This window comes from Myotis lucifugus, unplaced genomic scaffold (assembly GCF_000147115.1).
Source record: "Myotis lucifugus unplaced genomic scaffold, Myoluc2.0 scaffold_52, whole genome shotgun sequence".
In the NCBI taxonomy this organism is placed as follows: Eukaryota; Metazoa; Chordata; class Mammalia; order Chiroptera; family Vespertilionidae; genus Myotis; species Myotis lucifugus.
In genome coordinates, this window is record NW_005871100.1 from 5092287 (window position 1) to 5115700 (window position 23414).

The 23414-nt window shown below is 42.2% G+C and overlaps 1 protein-coding gene across 1 annotated transcript; it reads left to right on the plus strand.

Moving 5' to 3' along the window:
• The first annotated feature begins 15547 nt into the window (after positions 1 to 15547).
• Positions 15548 to 17547, plus strand: NPVF (neuropeptide VF precursor). Its single transcript, XM_006109818.1, is given in 4 exon segments — positions 15548 to 15620; positions 15623 to 15736; positions 17211 to 17366; positions 17369 to 17547. Coding segments are annotated over 4 exon segments (522 nt in total).
• The last annotated feature ends 5867 nt before the right edge of the window (positions 17548 to 23414 follow it).

The window sequence follows — 23414 nt, forward strand, 5'->3', positions numbered from 1 at the left end:
ACTCAGGACACCATGGAGGCCGCCCTGGCCTGGGAGAGGAACCTGAACCAGGCCCTTGTGGAGCTGCAGGCCCTGGGTTCTACCTGCGCAGACCCTCATCTCTGTGACTTCCTGGAGAACCACTTCCTGGATGAGCAAGTGAAACTCATGAAGAAGATGGGCAACACCTGACTCCCCTCTGCAGGCTGCCGGCCCCCAGGCTGGGCTGGGCGAGTATCTCTTGGAAAGGCTCACCCCAAGCACAACTAGGAGCCTTTGGAGCCCAGAGGCCTTTGAGAGGCCCCCCTGCATCCCCCGGTGTCTGGCTTTTACCTGAGCCTCTTCCCAAAACTACTAGCCATTGTTTTAACCACCCTGAAGCCCTCTCCCATGCATTGGACCAAATGAAACAATAAAGCTTTTTGCAGAAAAAAAAGACAATAGGAGAAAATAGTTAATATTATCATAATAACTTTGTATTGTAACAGATGGTTACTAGACTTATTATGGTAATCATATCATAAGGACTATATATGGCAAATCACTATGTTGTACACCTGAAACTAACATAATAGTGTATGTCAACTATACTTTAATTTTTAAAAAGAGAGAGAATAGGGACATGTATAAAACAATGTGGTAAACATAGCCTTCTAGCCTCCATCCTGGCCTGGGTCCTCACATGCCCCTCAAATTTATGCCAACGAATACATGAAGTGACACACCAAAGTGTTAGCATTGGTCCCTCCATGGGCATAGAACTGGAATGGGGTAGAGCCAGAAAGGGGTATTATCTTTATTCTAGAACATCTTTTAAAATATTTTATAAAGAGAGGAAGGAAGGAAGGAAGGAAGGAAGGAAGGAAGGAAGGAAGGAAGGGAGGAAGAAAGAAAAATGAGGAAAACATATCTAAACCACAACACAAATTATAAGCCTGAAACCTAGAGTATAACAGAAATAAATGTTTTAAGTAGTATAAATAAAAAGGCTATAAGCATAATATAGTAAAATCTGTAATCCTTTAAATCAATAATGCTAGGTTTTTAAAAGATCTATAAATTCTATTTTCCCCCATAGCAGTTAAAAAAGGGGAAAATTCTGAGTTATGGACTGATTGTGAGTATAAATTTTTAAAAGTCTCTGTTAGAACTGGGTGCTAGAATTTCTCATCTATACCACTCATGTCTATACAAAGGGGAAAACAGACTGAACCACAGTCAATCTTGTATTTTTTGTAGACTAAATGATTAACCATTTCACATCAGAGTCTATCTCAATCCAATCAACTGGATGGAAATTACTCACTATAATGGAAAAAAGTACTTAACTCAAAAGAGTTCATTCATTAATCATATATCAACACATCAGAAAGATAATCTTTCTTCTTAAGTTCCCAGGCTCTGCTTACTCATTCATTCCTTCAGCAGATACTTATTGACCTCTTACAATGAGCCAGGCACTCTGTAGGGTACTAAGAAGAAAAACACACTACTGAAAATAAAGGAAACTATAGATTAGAAGGGGGAAAATACACTATAAGTAAATTAGCTCATGATCTAAACATTAACATAGGGCTGCCACACACACACACACACACACACACACACACACACACACACAAATGCGATGGGGGTAGGAAGCAAAAGGAAACAATTACATATCTATTCTAGCACAAGAGGAGAAATCTCCACAGAGGAAGCTGACACCTGAGCCAGGACTTAAGGAATAGATTGGGGTTCATTGAAAAGTTTCCAATGAAAATCAAAGCCTGAAAATAGAAGAGGCCAAGTTCATGAAGACCTCTCTCTTTGGCCAGTATTCTCCAATGTGTTCATAGATCTTATTTAAGGGGGAAAAAGGACCCTACAATCAAAAGAAAGTTTAGGAAATGCTGGATCCTACAACCTTAAGCAGTTTTCTTTATAGCAGGACTTTTTAGAAACTTTACACCCTCAAAAGTTGTGCCAACCAATTACATGAGATGATACACCCAAGTGTTAACATTGGTTACTCCGTGAGCTCATGAGTAACCAGAATGGAGTGAAGCCAATGAGCACGAGGGAGTCTATAAAAAAGTGACATTGTATGCAGTGACTCCCAGGCCTAAGGAAAGCCCCCTTTTCTTTTTCTCTTTCTTTAATCTTTATTGTTGAGATTATTACAGATGTCCCTCTTTTTCCCCCCTCCTGGTTCCCGCCCCACAACAGGCCCTCACCACCCTATTATCTGTATCCATAGGTAATGCCTACATGAATATAAGATCTTTGTCTAATCTCTTCCTGCCCGCCCCCCTCCCCCCGGCAGTACCCCCTTCCTTAGGAGAATTGTCAGTCTGTTACATTTCCATGACCCTGATTCTATTCCATTCATCAGTTTATTCTGTTCATCAGATTTTTTATTCATTTGATTTTTAGATTCAATTGTTGATAGATATGTATTTGTTGCCACTTTGTTGTTCATATTTTTTATATTTTTATTTTTCTTCTTCTTCCTCTTCTTAAAGAATATCCTTCAGCATTTCATGTAATACTGGTTTGGTCATGATGAACTCCTTTAGGTTTTTCTTGTATGCGAAGTTCTTTGACCTCTAATTCTAAATAATAGCTTTGCTGGGTAGAGTAATCTTGGCTGTAGGTCCTTGCTATTCATCACTTTGAATATTTCTTGCCACTCCCTTCTGGCCTGCATAAATTCTGTTGAGAAATCAACTGACAGTCGTATGGGTGCTCCCTTGTAGATAACTAACTGCTTTTCTCTTGATGCTTTTAAGATTCTCTCTTTGTCTTTAGCCCTTGGCTAATTATTTTGATGTGTCTTGGTGTGGTCCTCTTTGGGTTCCTCTTGTTTGGGGTCCTCTATGCTTCCTGAACTTGTAAGTCTATTTCTTTCACCAGGTAGGGGAAGTTTTCTGTCATTATTTCTTCAAATATGTTTTCAATATCTTGCTTTCTCTCTTCTTCTGGCACCTCCATAATGCAAATGTTGGTACACTTGAAATTGTCCCAGAGATTCCTTCCACTCTTTTCATATTTTTGGATTCTTTTTTTATTTTTGCTCTTCTGGTTGGGTGTTTTTTGCTTCCTCATATTTCAAATCATTGATTTGATTCTTGGGATCCTCTAGTCTACTGTTGAGTCCCTGTATATTATTCTTTATTTCAGATAGTGTATGCTTAATTTCTGACTGGTCCTTTCCCTTTTTTCTTTTCTTTTTTTTTTTTTTGCATTTTTACTAAGATCCTTGAAAGTCTCACTAAGTCCCTTGGAGGTTTCTAGAAGATTCTTAAGTAACCTTATAACTATGGTTTTGAACTCTATATCTAGTAGTTTTCTTTCTTCCATTTCTTTCATTTGTGACATGTTTCTTTGTCTCCACATTTTGGCTGCTTCCCTGTGTTTGTGTCTATGTATTGGGTAGAGCTGCTAAGTCTCCTTGAGTTGATAGAGTGGCCTTGTGTTGTATGTGTCCTAGTGTCATGGCTCAGCCTTCTCAATCACCTAGAGGTGGACACTCTAGGTCAGTGGTTCTCAACCGTGGCTGCACATTAGAATCACCTGGGAATCTTTTTAAAATCCTGATTTCTGGGGCCTAAGACTCTGGAAATTCTGTTTCTTTGTTACTAATGTTGTGCCCACCCACAACAAAGAAACAGAATTTCCAGAGGATCTGGCCCAGAAATCAGGATTTTAAAAAGATTCCCAGGTGATTCTAATGTGCAGCCAAGGTTGAGAACCAGTGCTCTAGGTACACCCCTTTGTGGGCTGTGTGCACAGTCTTGTTGTAGTTGAGCCTTGATTGCTGTTGGTGTCACTGGGAGGAATTGACCTCCAGGCCAATTGGCTGTGAGGACCAGCTGTGACTACAGTAGGAGAGCTGCTGTGCAGGAGACACCCTTATGGAGCAGGACTTGCTTCAGTGGAGCTTTGGTGCTCACTGAATCTGCCCCTTGAGTGTGTCACTTATGTATGTGTAAAGTTATAATCTGGTATGGTCTGACACTGACCACTGGGTACACTGACTCTTGGTTCTCCAAGGAAGTGCAAAGTCAGCCACTGCCTGGGGCCACCCAGCAGGAGCTACAGAGAGATCTGCAGATTCTTCCTCTTTGTATCGGGCTTGGAAGTGCCCAGACAAGGCCCAGCTGTGAAGCAAGGCAGGCTGGTGCTGGTGCTGATTCTTGGGCCTTTTCTTGATAGGTTTGGGGCTTCCTGACCCAGCTTCAGCTTGTTTTATGGTTTTAACCTGAGAAAGGACAGGCCATTCATATGCAAAAGCCACTGCACACAGCTTGGGTGGGTAGTAAATTGTGTCAGCCAAGGTCTCAGGGAATTACCAGGTGGAGCAAACAGAAATGGCTCCCCTGCAACTGGGGAGGTCCCAGCACTGGAACAAGGACCGCTGCAAGCACCTCCTCTGGAAGAAAGCCGCCCCCGAGTTCCTGCCCCGATGACAGAGAGTCCAGTTTCTCTTCGTATGTGTCTGGATCCCCCAGAGCCTTGCCCTGGCATTGGAGCTCAGAGGTAGCGGGAGCTTGTAAGTTCAGTTTGTGGTGCCGGCCTTTTAAGAGGAGCAGCTGGGTCACCAGCTGCCTCTGTGTCACTGAGCCCCAGTCCGCACTGGTTTTTACAGCCTGTAGTTCTTACTGCCTGTAGGGACTTCTTTTCCCAGCTCTGGGATCCTGGGTTGGGGGCCTGGTATGGGGCTGGAACCCCTTGCTCCTCCAGTTGCCCTCCACAGAGGCAATCTCCCTCCCAATTAAAAAAGTGGCCCATGTGGGTGCCAGACCAGCCCATTCAGTGCTCCACACCTCCTACCAGTCTCAGTGTGCTTTCTTCTTTACTTCTCTAGCTGTAGGACTTCCATTCAGCCAGCATTCCAGCGGTTCTGGATGATGGTTGTTCTGTATTTTAGTTGTAATTTTGATGTGATTGTGAGAGGCAATGAGTACAGGTGTTTGCCTACGCTGCCATCTTCATTCTCTCTGCTACCATACTCTGGAAAGCACCCTTTTCTTTATGGAGCTTGAGGGTCTGACTTGTCCGTATTCACACTTTATTTGTGATCTGTACTCATGGATTTATTTTCATGTGTATCTTGGACAAAGATAAGAATAGGTGACTGTATGCTCCACCAATGAATGTTCAAATCCCTGTTGGAAAAAGCAGCAGACAAGTTTTAGCGTTTATTATTATTGCTATCAACACTACAATCATTCTCATTCCAAAGGGTTGTCATTGTCTTACAGGATGAATTCTAGCAAGGCCATGCCAACATTTTTTTATGTCAGTATAACAAGACTGGAAAACCCAGAGTGAGATGACTGAACAATACACACGCCCAGGGTCAGTGATGATGCACTAGGCAACTACCAAACACTCTTCCTCTTTGTATAATAATCAACAAGTAGATTAATAATCAACTCTTCCCTTTAAACGCACTGCATGTATGTGAAATAATATCTTTTTCTATTTGTGAAAAATATACAATGTATGTATATTTTAGGGTGTACTAAATATTAATAAAAAGGGGGGAAATGCAGATGGTCTAGATAACACAGTAAAAGATGAATGACTCAGCAGGTCACTATTTCTGTGAACAGGACTTCAGAAACTACAGATAAAGAAAGACTTCAGTCCTGTTATATGACACTGTTTAAAGCATGTGCTACCTGTATATAGGCTGGGAAGGACTGATTCAATGGATGAAAGGCAATTTAGATCTATGACTTACATTACAATGATGAATCTTATATTAATATTAAAGTTCTATCCATCATATTGGAAATGTCCCTATAGAGCTTTTAACATTTCCCTTGTGGCTGCCTTAATATGTAATCACTGCTGCCCTGAGAGGCCAGTGCAGAATCTCTGCTTATAACTCTTTCTTCATTATATTTTTTTCCATTTTATTTCTGTGCAAATTGAGTCCTTTTTTTAGCTTTAGGGGAAAAAAGTCACCTTTCCTACAGATTACCTGAGTGTGTGACACCCTCCAAAACACTCTCGTTCAGCTGTTCCATATTGTTTCCTATTTCCCTTTATTCGTTGATAGTAAAATTAGCAGCAGTGAGAGGTCTGCTCTGTAGGGTTAGGAAACTTGGTTCGCGCTGTCAGTACCAGCAATAAATGCTGGCCAGCGTATATTTTGTAGCCCGTAAAATGTTGGCTAATATAGCTCAGATTCTTTGGTCGGTGGCCACGGTCCTCAAATGTCACATCTCATCAAAATCACTTCAACTGTTGTGCACAGGCCCGTCCACAGAGAGGGAGGGTGATGCAATTGGATCACGTGCAAGAGGAGTTAGAGTCTCTAGGTACTGATTTTACTACATATTAAAAACAATGCTGCCCCAGGTCCTCAGGTGTGACCAAAATCTGGGGATCTCCTTGACCCTAATTACAAGATGCTCCGAGTTCAATAACTTTTCAGATTGGGGGTGGAGGTGAGGGAAAGGAATACCAGGCCAAGAATTATTCACTAGGCTTGGTTCTCTCTTCAGTGCCAGAAAGAAAACCTAGAAGATAAACATGCCTCTTCTACCAGACTTTCAATTATGCCCTCCTTCCTCCCAGCCTGCACCCCACTTCATCTTCCCCCTACCCCACAATTAGTCTAGACCAGTGGTCGGCAAACTCATTAGTCAACAGAGCCAAATATCAACAGTACAACGATTGAAATTTCTTTTGAGAGCCAAATTTTTTAAACTTAAACTATATAGGTAGGTACATTGTTATTAACTTAATTAGGGTACTCCTAAGGCTTAGGAAGAGCCACACTCAAGGGCCAAAGAGCCGCATGTGGCTCGTGAGCCGCAGTTTACCGACCACGGGTCTAGACTCTTAGAGGTTGGTAAGAATAAAAGCAGCAGCAGTAGCAGCTACCAGTAACTGACATTTGGGATCAACTTCTGGGCTGATGACTCAGCCAGGCCTGCTGAGTATTTGCTCAGTGTTTTCTCCAAATGGAGAAACTGACTTAAGCCACTGAACAGAGCGCAGCGGCCTCTATGGCTGCCCTTCACCCCATGGCTTTAATTTGTTCCAGAAGGTGGGTAACCTCCATCGCTCCCTCGCACTCCAACTATCCTCCTCACAATTGGCCCCTCAGAAGGCTTCCCGGAGGGGAGCGTGCGTCCTCTGCTCGGGCTCTATCCTGAGGAACGGGGTCAGCATGACCCAGGGCATCCGGAACTTCCTCTGAGAGTGTGGTTAGAGGAGAGGGGTGTGGGACCAAACGGCCCGGCCTCTGACATGGAGAGCACCCACTGCTAGCTATGGAAGGGAGGTATTTCTTGGCAGATTTTTCATTTAAAAAACGTTATGAATTTTTAAATCTTACTCTTTCAAAATGAGCCATAAATGGGTCAAGTGATATAGAATAGTAAAATGGATATGATATGAATTCTTTATAATTATGGAAATGGCAGCTTCCTTATTGGTTACATGAGCCACGTAATATGTAATTCCCTGCCTTGGGTTATTAATAATGGATACACAGTTATCTAAATTGTTTTAATGAACACTTCTAAAATACTTTCTGTCACTGAAAGCAAATGTTTTTATTGTAGACAGATATGCTGGTAGGACTGAGCTAGGATGTCCCATTATTACTATTTCTAATTTAGTGTAAATACTGTCAAAAAAACTGACAGAGAACAATGAAGCTAATTACCAAAAAATATATGCTTATATTTGGAAGTATTCACAAGAGTCTTATTTTTACTATCTCCAAAATAAACAGTCCTTACTGATCTCCACACAGTTCATTATATAATGGAGGAAATTTTGGAGTGTTCCCAAGAGGAGTCTATCCAAGTGTCAGATAGAGAATGGCAAATCTGCCAACTTAATAGAAAAATCAGCTTTCTTGCTCAAAAACCAATGAAGTCCAGGTCACAGAACTCATCCGACCTTAATAAACCCAGTGGGAAGACATGAGGCAAGTAGGTATCACCACAGCAAAACAAAGGATGTGAAACTTTTTTTTTTATAGGCCCAAGTTAAAAAAGAGTTTAGGACCATTTAGGGACCAAACCACCTGGTCTTGAAATTCTCAGGCTAGCACTTCATATCTGGTGCTGAGAACAACACTGGAAACCGGAGCGCCTCCAAATGCCAAAGAGAACACCTGAGCCAGGGCTCTCACCTGCCAGGGGAGAAAGGGAATCTTACAGGCTCTCAAAGTTGGCACTGCTTTTGATGGATTTATAGAGAAATAGCTGGGAATTGTGCCCTCAGCTACCCCGAGGGAAGGAAGATCTAGAATTTGTTTTGTTTTGTTTTGTTTTTACCGCCAAAGCCCCACATGAGCCACAAAAATATCACACAAGAACACCTGCTTGCAAAAACAAAGACCCAGATGGCATAGATGAAAGCACTGTCTACTGGAATCACCGGTCGAGGATAGAGACCTCTTCAGCATCTTTAGAGAGAAACAGAGAAATGCCCACACCAACACAGAATGGTTAAGTGGTCCTTGGATTGCAACTCGGAACTTAGTTCTTCATCAGCTTGGGAAGTAGTTTTCCCTCTGAACAGGGAAATGGATTCAGGCAGAGGAGAGTCCAGATTCTCCCTCACTCTGTATCTGTGCAGCTGTGTTGGACACCTTTTCTATTGTCTTCCCCGAAGCATCACCCACCCCCAACTCTTTCACGGGTTTGCGATTGGATTTTCTGTTGGTGCAATGCGACCCACTCCTGGCCACAGATGACTGGTTCAGAATAGAGCACCTTGTCTAGACTGGGCTCATCAGAATCCTTCCTGGTATTTTGAATCTGAGATAAGGCAGTTTCTTGAAGGGGGGAGGGGCTGAAATTGAAGATGTAAACTCAGAAGGCACTAACAAATTGATAAAGAAGTGGAAAAATCAAGACAGCAGTAGGAGGGGACAATGAAACTGATGTACTGAACGAAGAAATGAGAATCCAGGAGAGTCCCAGTGGTGATCTGAGTCCTAGACTCCAGATGTTCTATAGGTCCCAACCCCACTCATAAGGCATCCCAGTATCCTCATAATAAATTCCCCATTTTGCTTAAACACGTTAGAAATTTCAGTAACATGCAACCAAGGAGTCTGAGTAATATATCAGATAGAGGAGAGCCTGGTTTTGCAGCTGTGCCAATATAAAAGCCTGAGCTACACGACATTTACAGGAAGAGGAAACCGCTCAAGAAACAGGGAGGTCCAAAGAGAGCCCACAGTGATTTCTCTCCTCTCCCATCTTTCGCCGTGCACTGCTTAGCCCAGGATTCTGGGGCTCCTTCTCCCTGGGTATTTTTGTCCAAGTTAGATCAGGTGAAGATATACATTAAGGGAAGTTTTGAAGTGGTAACTCTAAACAAACAAATCAAACTAAAAAATATGGAAACAGCCCTGGCCAGTGCGGCACCAGAAGGTTGCCAGTTGGATTCCCAGTCAAGGCACATGCCCTAGTTGTGGGCTCAATCTCTGGTGGGGGGTATGCAGGAGGCAGCTGAATGATGTTTCGCTCGCACATCGATGTTTCTCTCTCTCGCTCTCCCTTCCTCATTCTCTAAAAATCGATTATTTATATAAAACATAGGAAGGGTGATTCCATTGCTTTTGACCTAGAAATTGAGGGGTAGTATATGGACAGAGAGGGCTCTACCAGAGCCCATCAGCCAAAGCCTACCATTATACAACTGCTCTGGGTCATTCCAGCCTGTTTATAATTGGCTACTGTCCCTAAAGATTGTACGCCTGGTTGAGCATTAAAACCTTTACCAGCTTTGTCTATTTTCTTTATTACAGGTTCTCAAAGGGAAATATCTAATTTCTTAAACTCACCGGGTACAACACCCAGTATAGAATTAAATTCATTATGTATTTAATAGGGTTATATTAACATTTATTTTACTTTATTTTATTTTTTAGTGGGGAGAGAGAGAGAGAGAAACATCAATGATGAGAATCATTGATCAGCTTCCTCCTGTGCACTCCCCACTGGAGATCGAGCCCGCAACCTGGGCATGTGCCCCTGACCGGGATCAAACCTGGGACCTTTCAGTCCACAGGCCAACACTCTATCCACTGAGCCAAACCAGCCAGGGTGAATTACTGATGATGCTCATTTTTATTAGCTACCCATCTGCCCTCGTTCCTGTGTGAGTTGTCCTTTGCTAACACCCCCAAACGCGCATTGGTGTAGGTTCAAGTCACAGATTTCCTCCCCAGTGAAGGTGTGGTCAGGTTGGAGGAAAAAGCGTAAGGATTAGACTAGGTCCTTGCTCAGTTATTGACAGTTTAAAATGTTCTTTTTTATTAAAGCAAATTATTATTTGGAGAGCACTTTCCCCTTTTTAGAGCAGAACCCTCGAAAACAAGGATAAAACAAAACAAAAATTTAAAAATTAAAAACAAGATATTGAAAAAGTGCAGATTTTGTAAGAAACTGAATTATTCGCTGGGGCTGGCATTACAAGGTGGCTGCTGACTTACATTTAAAACATCAAACGCAAATAGCCAAAGGAAAAAAATCCAAGTAAGAGTCTGGGTTTCCATTACCTATATTTGTACAAAAGCTACGTGTTGTTTTAACTAAACATGTGGTCTTTGTCCCTCATGTAGAGAATTCCGAGTTTACCTGACACTTTGGCAAGAGGTACCACAACCTCCTGCCAGGCCAGTAAAAATCACACATTTTTCCTGCAAGGAAAAAAATGTCAATAAAAATGAACATTAAAAAGTGTAAAAGCTGGAATTGGAAAGCTGTGCTGTAGAGCGGCTGCTTCCTAAACAGCCTCGCACAAGCGCTTTAACATTTTCTGTAACGTTACCACTGCACGCGGTTTGCAAGATCTAACACCGAGGCTGCGTTTGTTCAATATGTTGTTCTGATCTATGCCCTTTAGACATAGGGACCTTGCCATTTAAACAACCTTCTAGAATAAATCCTGTGAGTTAATTTTTATAAATATTTCATGTTTATTCTCGTATTGTACAAATTGATTCTTTAAGTTACTTCAACTAGAATTGAATTTCAACCGCATTGAGGACATGGAGGAATAATCTCTGTCTCCCTTTCGCGTCGGCAGCTCCAAGGCCCTGGTGCTGGCATCTGTCATAATAAAAGGCAGAGAAGTAAATACACAGCTGCATTCAAATGTGACAAGCTCATTAGAACAAGCCACTCATAAATCTCAAAACAAAGGCACCACCACGCATTTTTAAAACAGCAATTTTATGCCATTTGCATATGATGATTTTCTTTGAAACCAAGGCAGGTATGTCTTTCTCTGTGCATACATAATGCTGAAATGAATTATACAGTCATTCCACCACCCACCCTCTAAAGAGGGCCTGAAATTAGTTAACAAATGGCTGCAAAATACTTTGCAATCATGAAATGCAAAATAAAACTATAATGTCATAAATTCTTCCGCACAGCACAATGGGATTATGCTTAGATGGGAAGGAAGACATAAACAGTGTAAAAAGGCAAACGCCCTGGAAGTAATCTTCTGGGTCGAGGGTGAGGAGAAGGGTTCTCTAATGAGGTTCCTCGGGATATTAAAATTCACCACCTCCCTGGTAAATCTCACGTGGACTCAGGGGACATAGATAAATGTGTGGAGTGAGCTGGCCCATCTACATAAAGATTTATTTATTTACTTATTTTTTTTTATTTTTTTTTATTTTATTGTTTAAGGTATTACAAATAGTAGTACATATGTCTCCTTACATACAGATTTAAATAAAAACTTGCAGCCCATGGCAAAAAACTTCTAATCTTAAATATTTTACTGGAGCCTTAAAAAATCCTAAACCCAACTCCAGTAAGTCCGGCTCCCAATTGGTAGAAATGATGCGTTCCCCGCTCTAACTGCCTGCCAGAGGTTAGGGTGCAGCTAGTGGGCATGGAAAAATAATAAGGATTCAGAGAGCCCCTTCTCACCTCAGCCAGAGGAGCCCGTAGGCCTATGAAGGCTGCCTGGTGGGAGACCCCAAAGCATTGTCAGAAAGCCCTCCATGGGGCTGTGTAGTCTCTTTTCAGACCCTTCCTGGTGTTTGGGGCCTTCGACATGGCAAGATCCAACATAACATATTGAACCTAATAAGTTGTAAGTTGCACTATAACAGAATAAACCTAAACTCACATTCAACCGGCTTATATCTGACTATTCCTATATGGGTCTCTGACCTGGAAAGCCTGAGATGTTAACATGTTATGATTTCAGGATAAGCCAATAAACTTAAGCTCCAATAATGTATAAGTCACAGCAGAGAGAAGACTCTGGTCGACAGCCAAAGCTGGGAAAATTAATTAACAAGCAACTTCAGTTTTAACTCCGATTTCCAAAACTAATGAAAAATGTATTCATTCGCTTAGAAATGAAATGTCCTGAGATCCCAGTGGAAATGCCACTGGGATCTGCACAAGCTGGGTCCTGCCTTCATAATTTCCAGAGCAGCGGAGGGGAAACAAGGAAGCAAGACACGTGAGAGTGAGCAGAGGCGCGGCTGGGGAAGAACAAAGCCATTTATTGGAGCTGGTCGTCAGGAGGGACTTCTCAGACATGTGATGCCTCCGCTGAGACCCAGACAGTGAAAAGGTGGAAGAAGTGGACGAATATTCCACAGGAAAATCATGAACAGAGGCCTGGAGGCATGAGAAAGCACATCCACTTACTTGGAAGAACAGAAAGAAGTTGGTCATAAAGCAGAGTTTGTAGGGAGTGGAGAGAGAGAATGCGGGAGAAATAAGAGTGCCAGAAATGACAAGCGGGCTCTCTAAAGATTGTCAGAGAAATGGGAAATCATAGGAAGGTATTAAAGAAGAAATCAAATATATGGTATTGTATGTTTTAAATTTCTTCTGATTGCACTGTGGAGGAAGAATTGGAGAGGACCAAGAAAAAGTTCTAGTCAGGAGAAAATGGTGAGTGAGTAATGGCAGGAAAAATAGAGAGACATGAACACATGTAAGAGCTATTTAGAGGTTAGGAGAGACCAGACTTGGTTGGGCAAACTAACACAGTGAGTGCTCAGACAGCTCGGGTTCAAATCCTGACTTTGCCACTTAGCGAGAAAGTTAACCCTCCTGCACCTTAGTCTCGCTTTCTGTGGTGTAGGAACAATAATAACAGGACCTGCTCATGGGATTTGTATGAAAGATAAGATAATTCACAAAGTACTTAGAACAGTTCGTGGCACATGATAGGTGCTCAAAAAAATGTTATCTATTGGCTGTAATAGCTCAAAACTAGAAATAAGTTTCATTAGCTATAGAATGGGAAGTGGCAGAAAAGAGGAGGAAACAGTCAAGGGTCTTACAAAGGATTTTGGCTTGGACAAAGGGTGGATGTGCCAGGACCCTAAGTAGCAGCACTGAAAACTGGTGAACTGCTAAAGTTTGAAACAACTAGAGACAAACATATTTTGAAAGAGACTCAAGCCATTGCTTCTACTTTTTCCAGAGTGTGAACTTGACCAACATAACTTGCTCCTTGCTTCTCCCATTTCTCAAGTTTGGATCTACTGACCACAAAAAAAAAAAAAAGGAAGTTCATCAGCAGTTTTCAAAGAAACAATTTGGAAGAGAAATGTATTAAATCCTCAGGGAAATTAAACCCAAATAAACCACTAACGGCTTTACAAAATTAACATTCGACTATGAATTGAATTAATTGCCTCTTACTGTGGGGATCCTTGGCTACCACAGACCAAAACAAATGAGGCCAATGCAGTCAACTGCCTTAAGAGAGGTCGTGGGCAAGTGTGACGTGGGGTACCTGAGAGTTTGCCCACTGTTGTTTTCCACTTTCTGGTTTATTCTCAGGACCTACGTTACAAAGAAAGGGCTTCAGCCGCCAGCAGGCTCAGTAGTTGAGCACCAACCTATGAACCAGGAGGTTGCGGTTCAATTCCCGTCAGGGCACACGCTCGGGTTGTGGGCTCCCCCACTCCCCGATGTGGATCGAGCCTGCATCCCGCTGCAGGAGGCAGCTGATCAATGATTCTCTCTCATCATTGATGTTCCTATCTCTCTACCTCTCTCTTCCTCTCTGAAATCAATAAAAACTTATTTAAAAAAAGAAAGAAAGGGCTTCACTCCTGCCCATCTCACACCTCAGACTGTGATAGGTTGGTGAGAGAAGCTAAAGTGGTACAATTCTTGACACAAAAAGGGCAATTTTATGATTTTTCTTTTGTTAATCCACCTCTTAGTGTCTATGTCTAGAAGTAGCTAGAGTGTTGGGAATCTGTCTTTTTCTCCTGAAAGGGTTCAATGGACAGGTAGGAACAAGTAATGATTTCCCTAGAACAGTGATGGTGAACCTATGACACGCGAACTCATTTTTTTGGTTGATTTTTCTTTGTTAAATGGCATTTAAATATATAAAATAAATATCAAAAATATAAGTCTTTGTTTTACTATTGTTGCAAATATCAAAAAATTTCTATATGTGACATGGCACCGAGTTAAGTTAGGGTTTTTCAAAATGCTGACACGTCGAGCTCAAAAGGTTCGCCATCATTGCCCTAGAACCTAGGCAGTCTAGAGATAGGTGGGTCTTTTAAGAATACCAGGCACCTGCTCCAAAAGAGACTCTCTTTGGCATTTCAGTACATAAGCATTTAGTTCTGCAAATTCTTTTCTTTTGCCATGATGTCTGTGTGCCTGTGGCAATGTGAGATTACTTAAATAATATGGGCCAGGGGAACCACAAAATCAGCGTGTGTGTGACTTACCAAACCTCTGCTGGGGTCCTTAAGGGCTTTGAGGATGAAGGTAGGATGCAGCATCTCATAAAAATAAAGTCCCGATGATTTATACAGTTTTGCCAAATAAGGCCCACAGGGCAAATACAAAAAGGCCTTGAACTGCCTCCAGCTTCTCCAGAGACAGCCAGTTTGTCAAAATGCCTATCACATGGTCTTATGCACACCCTTCACGCTACAGCTGACATTTACTCCGAAGCTTTTTAATAACCAAACAGCATTTTGCAAAAAGTTAATTAATGGCATTTTATTTGGGTATTATGAGACTTAGAATTACTTTCACATTCTTTTTTTATCCCTTCCCCCTTTTCACCCAGCCCCTATTTTCACTTTCTTAATTTTGCTTGACATTTTGAAAATAGTATGCCTAATTCTTTTGTGTGGATAAAAAAAAAATTTAACGTGGCTAGCATGTATTGAATATTATTTTTTCCTTCTCTCAGGAATTGACGCAAACACCAATATATTTTTTTGTTTGAGCTCAGAGAAATAAAGCATTCTGTTTGTTCAGGATCTTAATTAGTATGGCCCCAAACTTACCTCATTAGAAGCTCCTTTTTAATGAGGAAAATTATTTTCAAAGTTAATGAATCTGCAAGCAGAAACATTGCTGTCTTCCAGAATAGTTACCCACATTCCTTACATACATATTTTAGTTAAACACTCTAATTAATGTTAGTACTTAAAACATGTGGGATTGATTTCCATGGTAAAGCAAACTTGCCTCTGTTTTTAGACAGTATAAAAAGCCCACAGTTTCCCTTCTTGTAGACATCAGACATCTTGCTGCACCGATAAACTTAATTCTAGATTTAGGACAAAATGGAAGTTATTTCATCAAAACGATTCATTTTATTGACTTTAGCCACTTCAAGCTTGTTAACATCAAACATCTTCATGCAGATGAATTAATGATGTGCAATCTTCACAGCAAAGAAAATGATGACAAATGTTCTGAAGTAAGCTCTTTAACTCTGTCTATCATGACTAGCACTAACTATATATTTGATGGTTCTGTGAAGAAAAGGAAGAGTTCATTTGTGCTTTGCTTTCAGTCTAATTTCGGCATTCCCATGACAGCGGATTCCTTACAACTCGGGTTGTTTAACGCAACAGCAAACAGCCTGGCTTCTTCAATTACTGTGTAAGTACAGTATCAACTTAGCAAGCACAGGGTGCATTAATAATTTTCAGTGGACTCAGAAGTACACAGTTGTGATAAACAGTTGCAAAAATAAGATCTGGATACATTTCAGCTGGACATTTGAACTGTCTGCAACCACAAACAAAACAATATGACATTGCTATTTTCTACTTAGCAAACAAATAAAAGTTTGTGGTAAATCTAACTAAAATATGTATCCCTACATGGTGGATTTGCAAGTTATTTTTATTTTCTTCCTTATGCTCTTAGATATTTTCCAAATTTGCTGAAATGAGTATATATTACTTGCTACAATCAGAAAACAATCATTTAAAAATCTTTATATGGACAAACTTTCATGATTAAATAAATCTAATTATACAGTTGCTGTATTTTAAATGGTTTCTTTAAAGTTGGCATCTTACTGGGGCAATAACCCACAAACTAACTGGTGCTTTACTAAAAAATATAATTTATATACTAATAAAAATACCATCTGTTTCTTGAGAAATGCTTTTGGACTGGAACTCTGAATATGAACCGGTGGAAAGAAATGCAGAGGAGCCTCCCCCACCTGCACCTCGAAACCAGGCTAACATCGCTGTGCCCATGTGTCCACCACTGTGGCCTTCACAAAGGGGAAACAAGAGACACGGAGAGGCAATGGGAGGTTTCTCTAAAATCAAAATATAGAAATATATGAAATACTCCATAAACAACATGAATCCAAAGCCGAAAAAGAATAACTGAAGTAAAATAAACATGTGTCTCATTTCAATGCCTCATTTTCTTCCTGCTGCTTGAACACATTGCTGTATTCACTCTATATATTAATATTTTATAGTTGTCTTACAATAGTCCAGGGACAGAGAAACCAGATTGCTTTCAGAAACTTAATGCAAATTATTTATTCAATTATTGTGTGCATGAAAACACACACTTTGGTTATAGCTTTAACAATGCTACAGATTAAAGTCTGGATTTAAGTTCATTTGGGGTTCAACTCTATTGCTTATAACAATAATAAATAATTTTAATTCTCATTTCTAATGATATCGTAGAGGAAACCTTAAAGGGAAAAAGGAAAGAAGTTTCCATTTTGAAGAATTAAAAGTTTTGCCGGATCCGGTTTGGCTCAGTGGATAGAGCGTCGGCCTGCGGACTGAAGGGTCCCAGGTTCGATTCCGGTCAAGGGCATGTACCTGGGTTGCGGGCACCTCCCCAGTGGGACATGTGCAGGAGGCAGCTGATCGATGTTTCTCTCTCATCGATGTTTCTAACTCTCTATCTCTCTACCTTCCTCTCTGTAAAAAATCAATAAAATATATTAAAAAAAAAAAGAATTAAAAGTTTGGGGTCCAAAACACATCATGAAGATGAGCACACCTGCAGTCAACAAAAACTTGCCCCTGCGACCTGGGAGGCCCATGGAAGAAGCAAGCACTGGGGCAATGGCCACCCTGCCTCTGAGATTTGAAAGAAACATAAAGGAAAGCATCTCAGATGTGTTCCTAATCTGCCACAAAGGTTTGGGAGAACAACAGCCAAAAATGTGACCGAGACACTGAGTGATGTGCTCCAAAGACCAATGCATTCACCATCTGTCAGTGAGTTGCTTTAGGCTCTGTCCTGTCAGCCCCCAGAAATCCAGAATCCTGATCAAAAACACCCAAGGTAGTTACCTGAAAACCCATGACACTGCGTGGGCAGTTGTGTGCAGCTGGTCCAGAAACTCTACACAGGATTGCATCTTTTCCAGAGAAGTTTCCAAGAAAGTTAAGTTTCTTAGAAGGAAGAAGGCAAAGACCCAAGGAAATAAACACCTGTACGTTGAGAACTATAGAAGGTCAGGTGCAAACATGACTATAGGTATAATGTAATGAGATGGCTCCTCCTAAGCCCCATATGAGCCATATCATTACCCAATAGCCACAGAGATGAGACATGTGGTGACAGATTGGGAATTTAAGCTCATGACATTGTCCAACATTTGACCTCTCTAACATAAAAGGTCTCATGTGAGTTGTCTGCAAATACAAAGGATACCCAGTTCTCAAATTCAGAAGGTTATCCTCCTCAACTTTAAATTTCTTTTCTGGATCTCAATTCATAAATAATTTCAGTTATTATAATCATTCTTTTTATTAAATAATAAGTATTTCTTGAGTATCTACTATGTACAAATGAGAGTGCAAGGTCTACAAGAGATTAAAAAAACAAATAAGCTACCTACTTATTATTTTCTAGTAGAAAGTACATGTAAAAAAATTTTTTGGATAAAATAGTACATGACACTTTAGGTAAGACCTGAAGGAGTATGGTGGCATGCTATAACACCTCATCATAAGACCTCGGAACACCAGAACCGGTTTGGCTCAGTGGATAGAGCGTCGGCCTGCGGACTCAAGGGTCCCTGGGTTCGATTCCGGTCAAGGGCACGTGCCTTGGTTGCGGGCACATCCCCAGTGGGGGTCGTGCAGGAGGCAGCTGATCGATGTTTCTCTCTCATTGATGTTTCCGGCTCTCTGTCCCTCTCCCTTCCTCTCTGTAAAAAATCAATAAAATACATTTAAAAAAAAAAAAAGACCTCGGAACACCGCAGGTTTACTTTTTACCATCTTCTTATCACCACCTAACATTATGTATTTAGGGTCTGTCCCCTTTGCGAGAATTTCAGTTCCATAAATCCCACAGTTTTTGTCCTTTGCCACATCTACAATGCTTACAACTGTGTCTTATGCATAGTAAGCCCTCAAGATTTGACAGAATGAATGAAATGATGTGAGAGGCACTAATAAATTCCTATGAAGGGTCAACAAAAAGAGAATGTTTCTTCATCTGGGAACCCAGGGATGTTTCATGAGTTGGACTTTGAATGGTGGCTCTACTTTGAGCATTTAGAGACCGGTGGGAGGAAAGAGGATACTTTCAGGCAAAGACAGGGGATATGAGCAAAGGTATTAAAGCCACATGAGCCAAGAACATCTGGGGTTCAGTTTGGTAAAGCAAAGAGCATGCAAAGAGGAGAGGAAAGAAGGTGAGAAGGATGAGCTGGAAGCAGAGCGTGCACTCAGGGCCAGGCAGAGGATTGGGGGTGTTATTCATCAGGAAAAGGAAAACCGCTGGTGTTCCTGCTGAGGTTCTGAGATATCACACAGAGGTAGAATTCGCCAACTCATCACACGTTGGGAGCGGGGCCGTGATGGGGGAGGGAAGAGTCAATGTTAAGTTTGTGAGTCTGAGTGCCCATTACCAATCACTCCTTTCAAGCGCAACACAACTAGGATCTCTTTCCTCCTCATTTAATGTTTCAAGTATTTAATTTGCAGAAAAAAATCTGGTCACTCTTACACTAACAATTGATGAGCACAGTATGCCACAATCCTAATGCAATTATCTGACTTTAGTCATAGGAATATGAAGCCCTTAATCAGATATAAATTATTTATTCAACTCCATAGGGTGCAAACCAGAAATGGTGTTATTTTTCATCCATCCTGCTCTGGCTGGGCCATGTTGGATCTCCTTTCCCTGCTGGGTAGCGATCCCTTAATGATGCTGTGGACAAACTCTATAACTTCTTTAGTCACTTCTTGGTATTTAAAAACGCCATCAAGTCCAGTTAAAGACGCAACCTTGGATCTGAAGCACAGCTTCCCCTCCCCATCGCAGGCTGGGCTGGCTGCTGGAAGCACCAGCAGAGGCAAGGAGCATCTCTCCGCTCTCTCTTCCTCCCCTTTCTCACCTCAGAGGTAGGTGGTGAGAGAGGACGTGGTAGAGCCTGGAAAACAACCTCCTACTTCTCCAGGGTGTTGGGACGGGTAAAGGAGGATGTGCGTGTGGGAATCAAGAGCAGCCCTCTATCCTCTCTACATAATAGTGCTGCTTCTGCGCGGGAGTTCTTGGGAAGCACAACAGGGACCTTCACGCTGACCTGAGAGACCTGCATGCTCCCTGATCTCTCCGGCCACCCCCATCTCACCTGGACTCCCAGGCCCATTTATTGCCCAAGAAGGGCTCAGGCCTCTCACCTTCTCAGCATCCACTTGGTCCACAGAAAATGCAGACACCACTTGCCATGCCCAGGGCAGAACTGCAGGCTGCCCCACAACTGCCATTCTGCTGCTCCTATGTGTCTCCAATTCTCTTTGCCCTGCTTAGGGGAGCAGGGGCCGATGAGTAAGACTGCTTCCTGCCATTTCCATAGTATTTAGGACCTTTGCACCTCCAGATTTGAGCAGCAGAGAAAGTATCATGCAACATCCGGCTACACAAATAAACAAAGAGCCAGATTCACTCCTGGGACCCAGAGGATGGTACCGCCCACCATTGCGGGCCCCCCTCCCGGCAAGTCTTCTGTTTCCCATGATACCTTTCAGTCTCCAGGCTGGCCTCAGCCCTCACCCTGGGACACAGGCACCCACTCCACTCATGCCCATTTTTCTCTGGGGTCCTCTACAGCAGGAATCACCCTCTATCGGCTCACCCTCCACATTGGAGGCCCTCCTCTACTCTGCCTCCCCCAGACGCTTCAGTTTTTTGGCCTGGAGTTGGGCACCAGTTCTTTGCTTCTCTTAACCACATGGAGCATGTTTCCTAGTCCTACGGAAGCCCCTCCCTGGTGAAGGGACATCAGAGCATAGGTAAGGGGCATTAACAGCAAGGTAACATGCTCTCCAAAGAAATCTCCCCATAAGCCCCAATCCTATCCTTTAATAGCCTCCAAGTAGGTGAGAGAATTGAGAACTAGGAGAACCACTTCCTTCAAAAAGTCTGCAAATAGCCCTGGCTGGGTAGCTCAGTTGGTTAGAGCATCGTCCTGATACGCCAGGGTTGCAGGTTTGATCCCCAGTCAGGGCACATACAAGAATCAACTAATGAATGCATAAATAGGTGGAACAACAAATTGACATCTCTCTCTCTCCCTCTTTTTCAACTCAATACGTTTTTTTAAAAGTCTGCAAGTGGTGATCTTGCCTTGGGAATTTCACATCTATTATATTTTGGAGTTTTAGTTAAAACTTCAGTTTTGACACCTTTTGCAACAAAGATAAATCTCTCCTTTTAATGAATATTTATAGCTCCTAAAAATGACCATTTCTCTGAATCATTACACAAAATAGGTTCATTTGCAGGGGAGAGAGTTTGGAGTTCTGGGGTTAAATTCTCTCAGGGGTTTGTGATCCCATTAAGTTCAAGAACGACTGCAATAGAAGACATTTTTATTTCTAGAATTATTTTAAAGGAATATCTAATTCAATTTATAAAGGAATAGTATTATCTGATTGGCCATTAAAGTGCTTATGAACATGACGCCAAAATAATCAGAATCACTCAAGTGGTTTAATCTGCCCCTCCTCCAGATACCGGCTTCCCGCAGCAGAAAATAGAGGTGAGCCGGTGCCTATGCCCCTCTCCTCAATGTGCCTCCCCAGGCTCATTCCCCAAACCATTCTCTCTTCCAACACCTCCCTTCTGCAAGGACATTCCACCCGGTTGGTCCTGACCTAAAGCTCGGGCAGCCTGTAAAGACGAGTGGACGGCCGGGGCTTTGTGGGAAAACTGGGGATGGCACAGTATACGTCAACGATTTTCATGGAAGGCAACTTCCATGTGATCTCAGACCCACATTTCATACATCATACTGTGACAGTGACCTTGAGAAATACAAAAAGGGGGGAAAATATACTGACTCAGAGACCAATTTCTCAGTGAGAAAAATGAAAGGTCAGTGTTCACCTAAGTGTGACCAACAAAATGAAATGGGCAAGAAAGGTGAGCGTTTGGCCTCCACTTGTGTGTGTGTGTGTATGTGTGTGTGTGTGTGTGTGTGTGTGTACTTTTTTCCCTAGAGCTCTTCCTGCAGACATTGTGTGACACTTCTCCTCTGGATCTTATCAAACCATATGTTATTCCTGTCACATTTCTGCACCTTTTTTCACTCCAATTCCTTCACCTGTAAGGCCCCTTTTCTGTCTAAACCAGTGGTTCTCAACCTTGGCTCCACATTAGAATCACCCGGGAATCTTTTTAAAATACTGATTTCTGGGCCTCATCCTCCGGAAATTCTGTTTCTTTGTTATGGGGTGGGACCACAACATTAGTAACAAAGAAACAGAATTTCCGGAGGATGAGGCCCAGAAATCAGGATTTTAAAAAGATTCCCAGGTGATTCTAATGTGCAGCCAAAGTTGAGAACCACTGGTCTAAATCCTTCAAAACCCAGTTCAAATGTGGATGCAGCTGCATGTAATAGAAAACCCTAAATAACATTGTTTTAACATTGCTTCCGTTACAAGCCCTGACCGGGAATCAAACCCGAAACCTAGGTAAGTGCCCTGACCGGAAATCAAACCTGCAACTTCTCGGTGTACCGTATAACAGTCCAAACTACCAAGTTACCCAGCCAGGGCTAACCAAGCAAAACTTTTCTCTCACATAAAAATGTCTGGAAGGAAGCAGTTCTGGGCTGGAATGGAAACTCCACAGTCATCAAGGATCCAGATTCCTGCCATCTCTCCACTCCTCTGTCCCAAGCACATGGCTCCCACCAGGCCATTAAGGCCCCTTCCAGGCAGCAAACACAAAGGAACAGGCAAAGGGGTGCTCTATCTCCAAGGGCCCCTTAAAGATCATCACCAACAGCTTTCGTGTCATTGGCCACCCCCATCGGCAGGTGAAGCTGGGAAATGTAGTTTCTCCACTGGACACAGCGCCCCAGCCACTATTACAATGGCGAAAAAAGCAGGGACATTGGATGGACAACTAGAACACTAGACGGTCTGCCCAGCTTCTATGAGCTCACTTCCTTGTTATATAAAATATGTAACATTTTATTTTTTTTCTTTCACTAGGCCAAGGTCAACACAATTGACATTTGGGGGGGTAATTCTTTGTTGTGGGTAGGCAGCCTTGTGCCCAGAGGGTATGTAACAGCACCCATCGCCTCTACCCACTAGATGGCAGTAGCACCACCCCCAAATGTGACAACTAAAAATGTCTCCGGACTTTGCCAGATGGTTCCTGGGGTGCAAAAGCATTCCTGATTAGGAACCACTGCACTAGGCTGTCCTTTGTATTCCCTCCCTAGCTTAGTAAAAATAGGGACTAGTTATTGTTATAACTGTGTCTCTTTTAACATTTAATGCTGTTTTACCCACTTCTGTTTTGCTCATTTTTATACATGAGAATTGAGCTCAGAAAGAACTCACTGAAGCCCTAGCCAGTTTGGCTCAGTGGGTAGAGCGTCTGCCTGCAAACTGAAGGGTCCCAGGTTCGGTTCCTCTCAAGGGCACATGCCCGGGTTGTGGGCTCGATCCCCAGTAGGAGGTGAACAGGAAGCATCTGATCAATGGTTCTCTCTCATCATTGATGTTTCTATCTTCCTCTCTGAAATCAATAAATGTATATTTTTTTAAAAAAAGGAAGAACTCTCTGAAGAAACGAACCTAACAAGTGGGCTCCACTGAGATCTGTCTGACTTCAAAGTCTGTGCTCTCCTCCATCCGCTACCCTGTCCTCCACCACACAGCCACCTCCCATCCA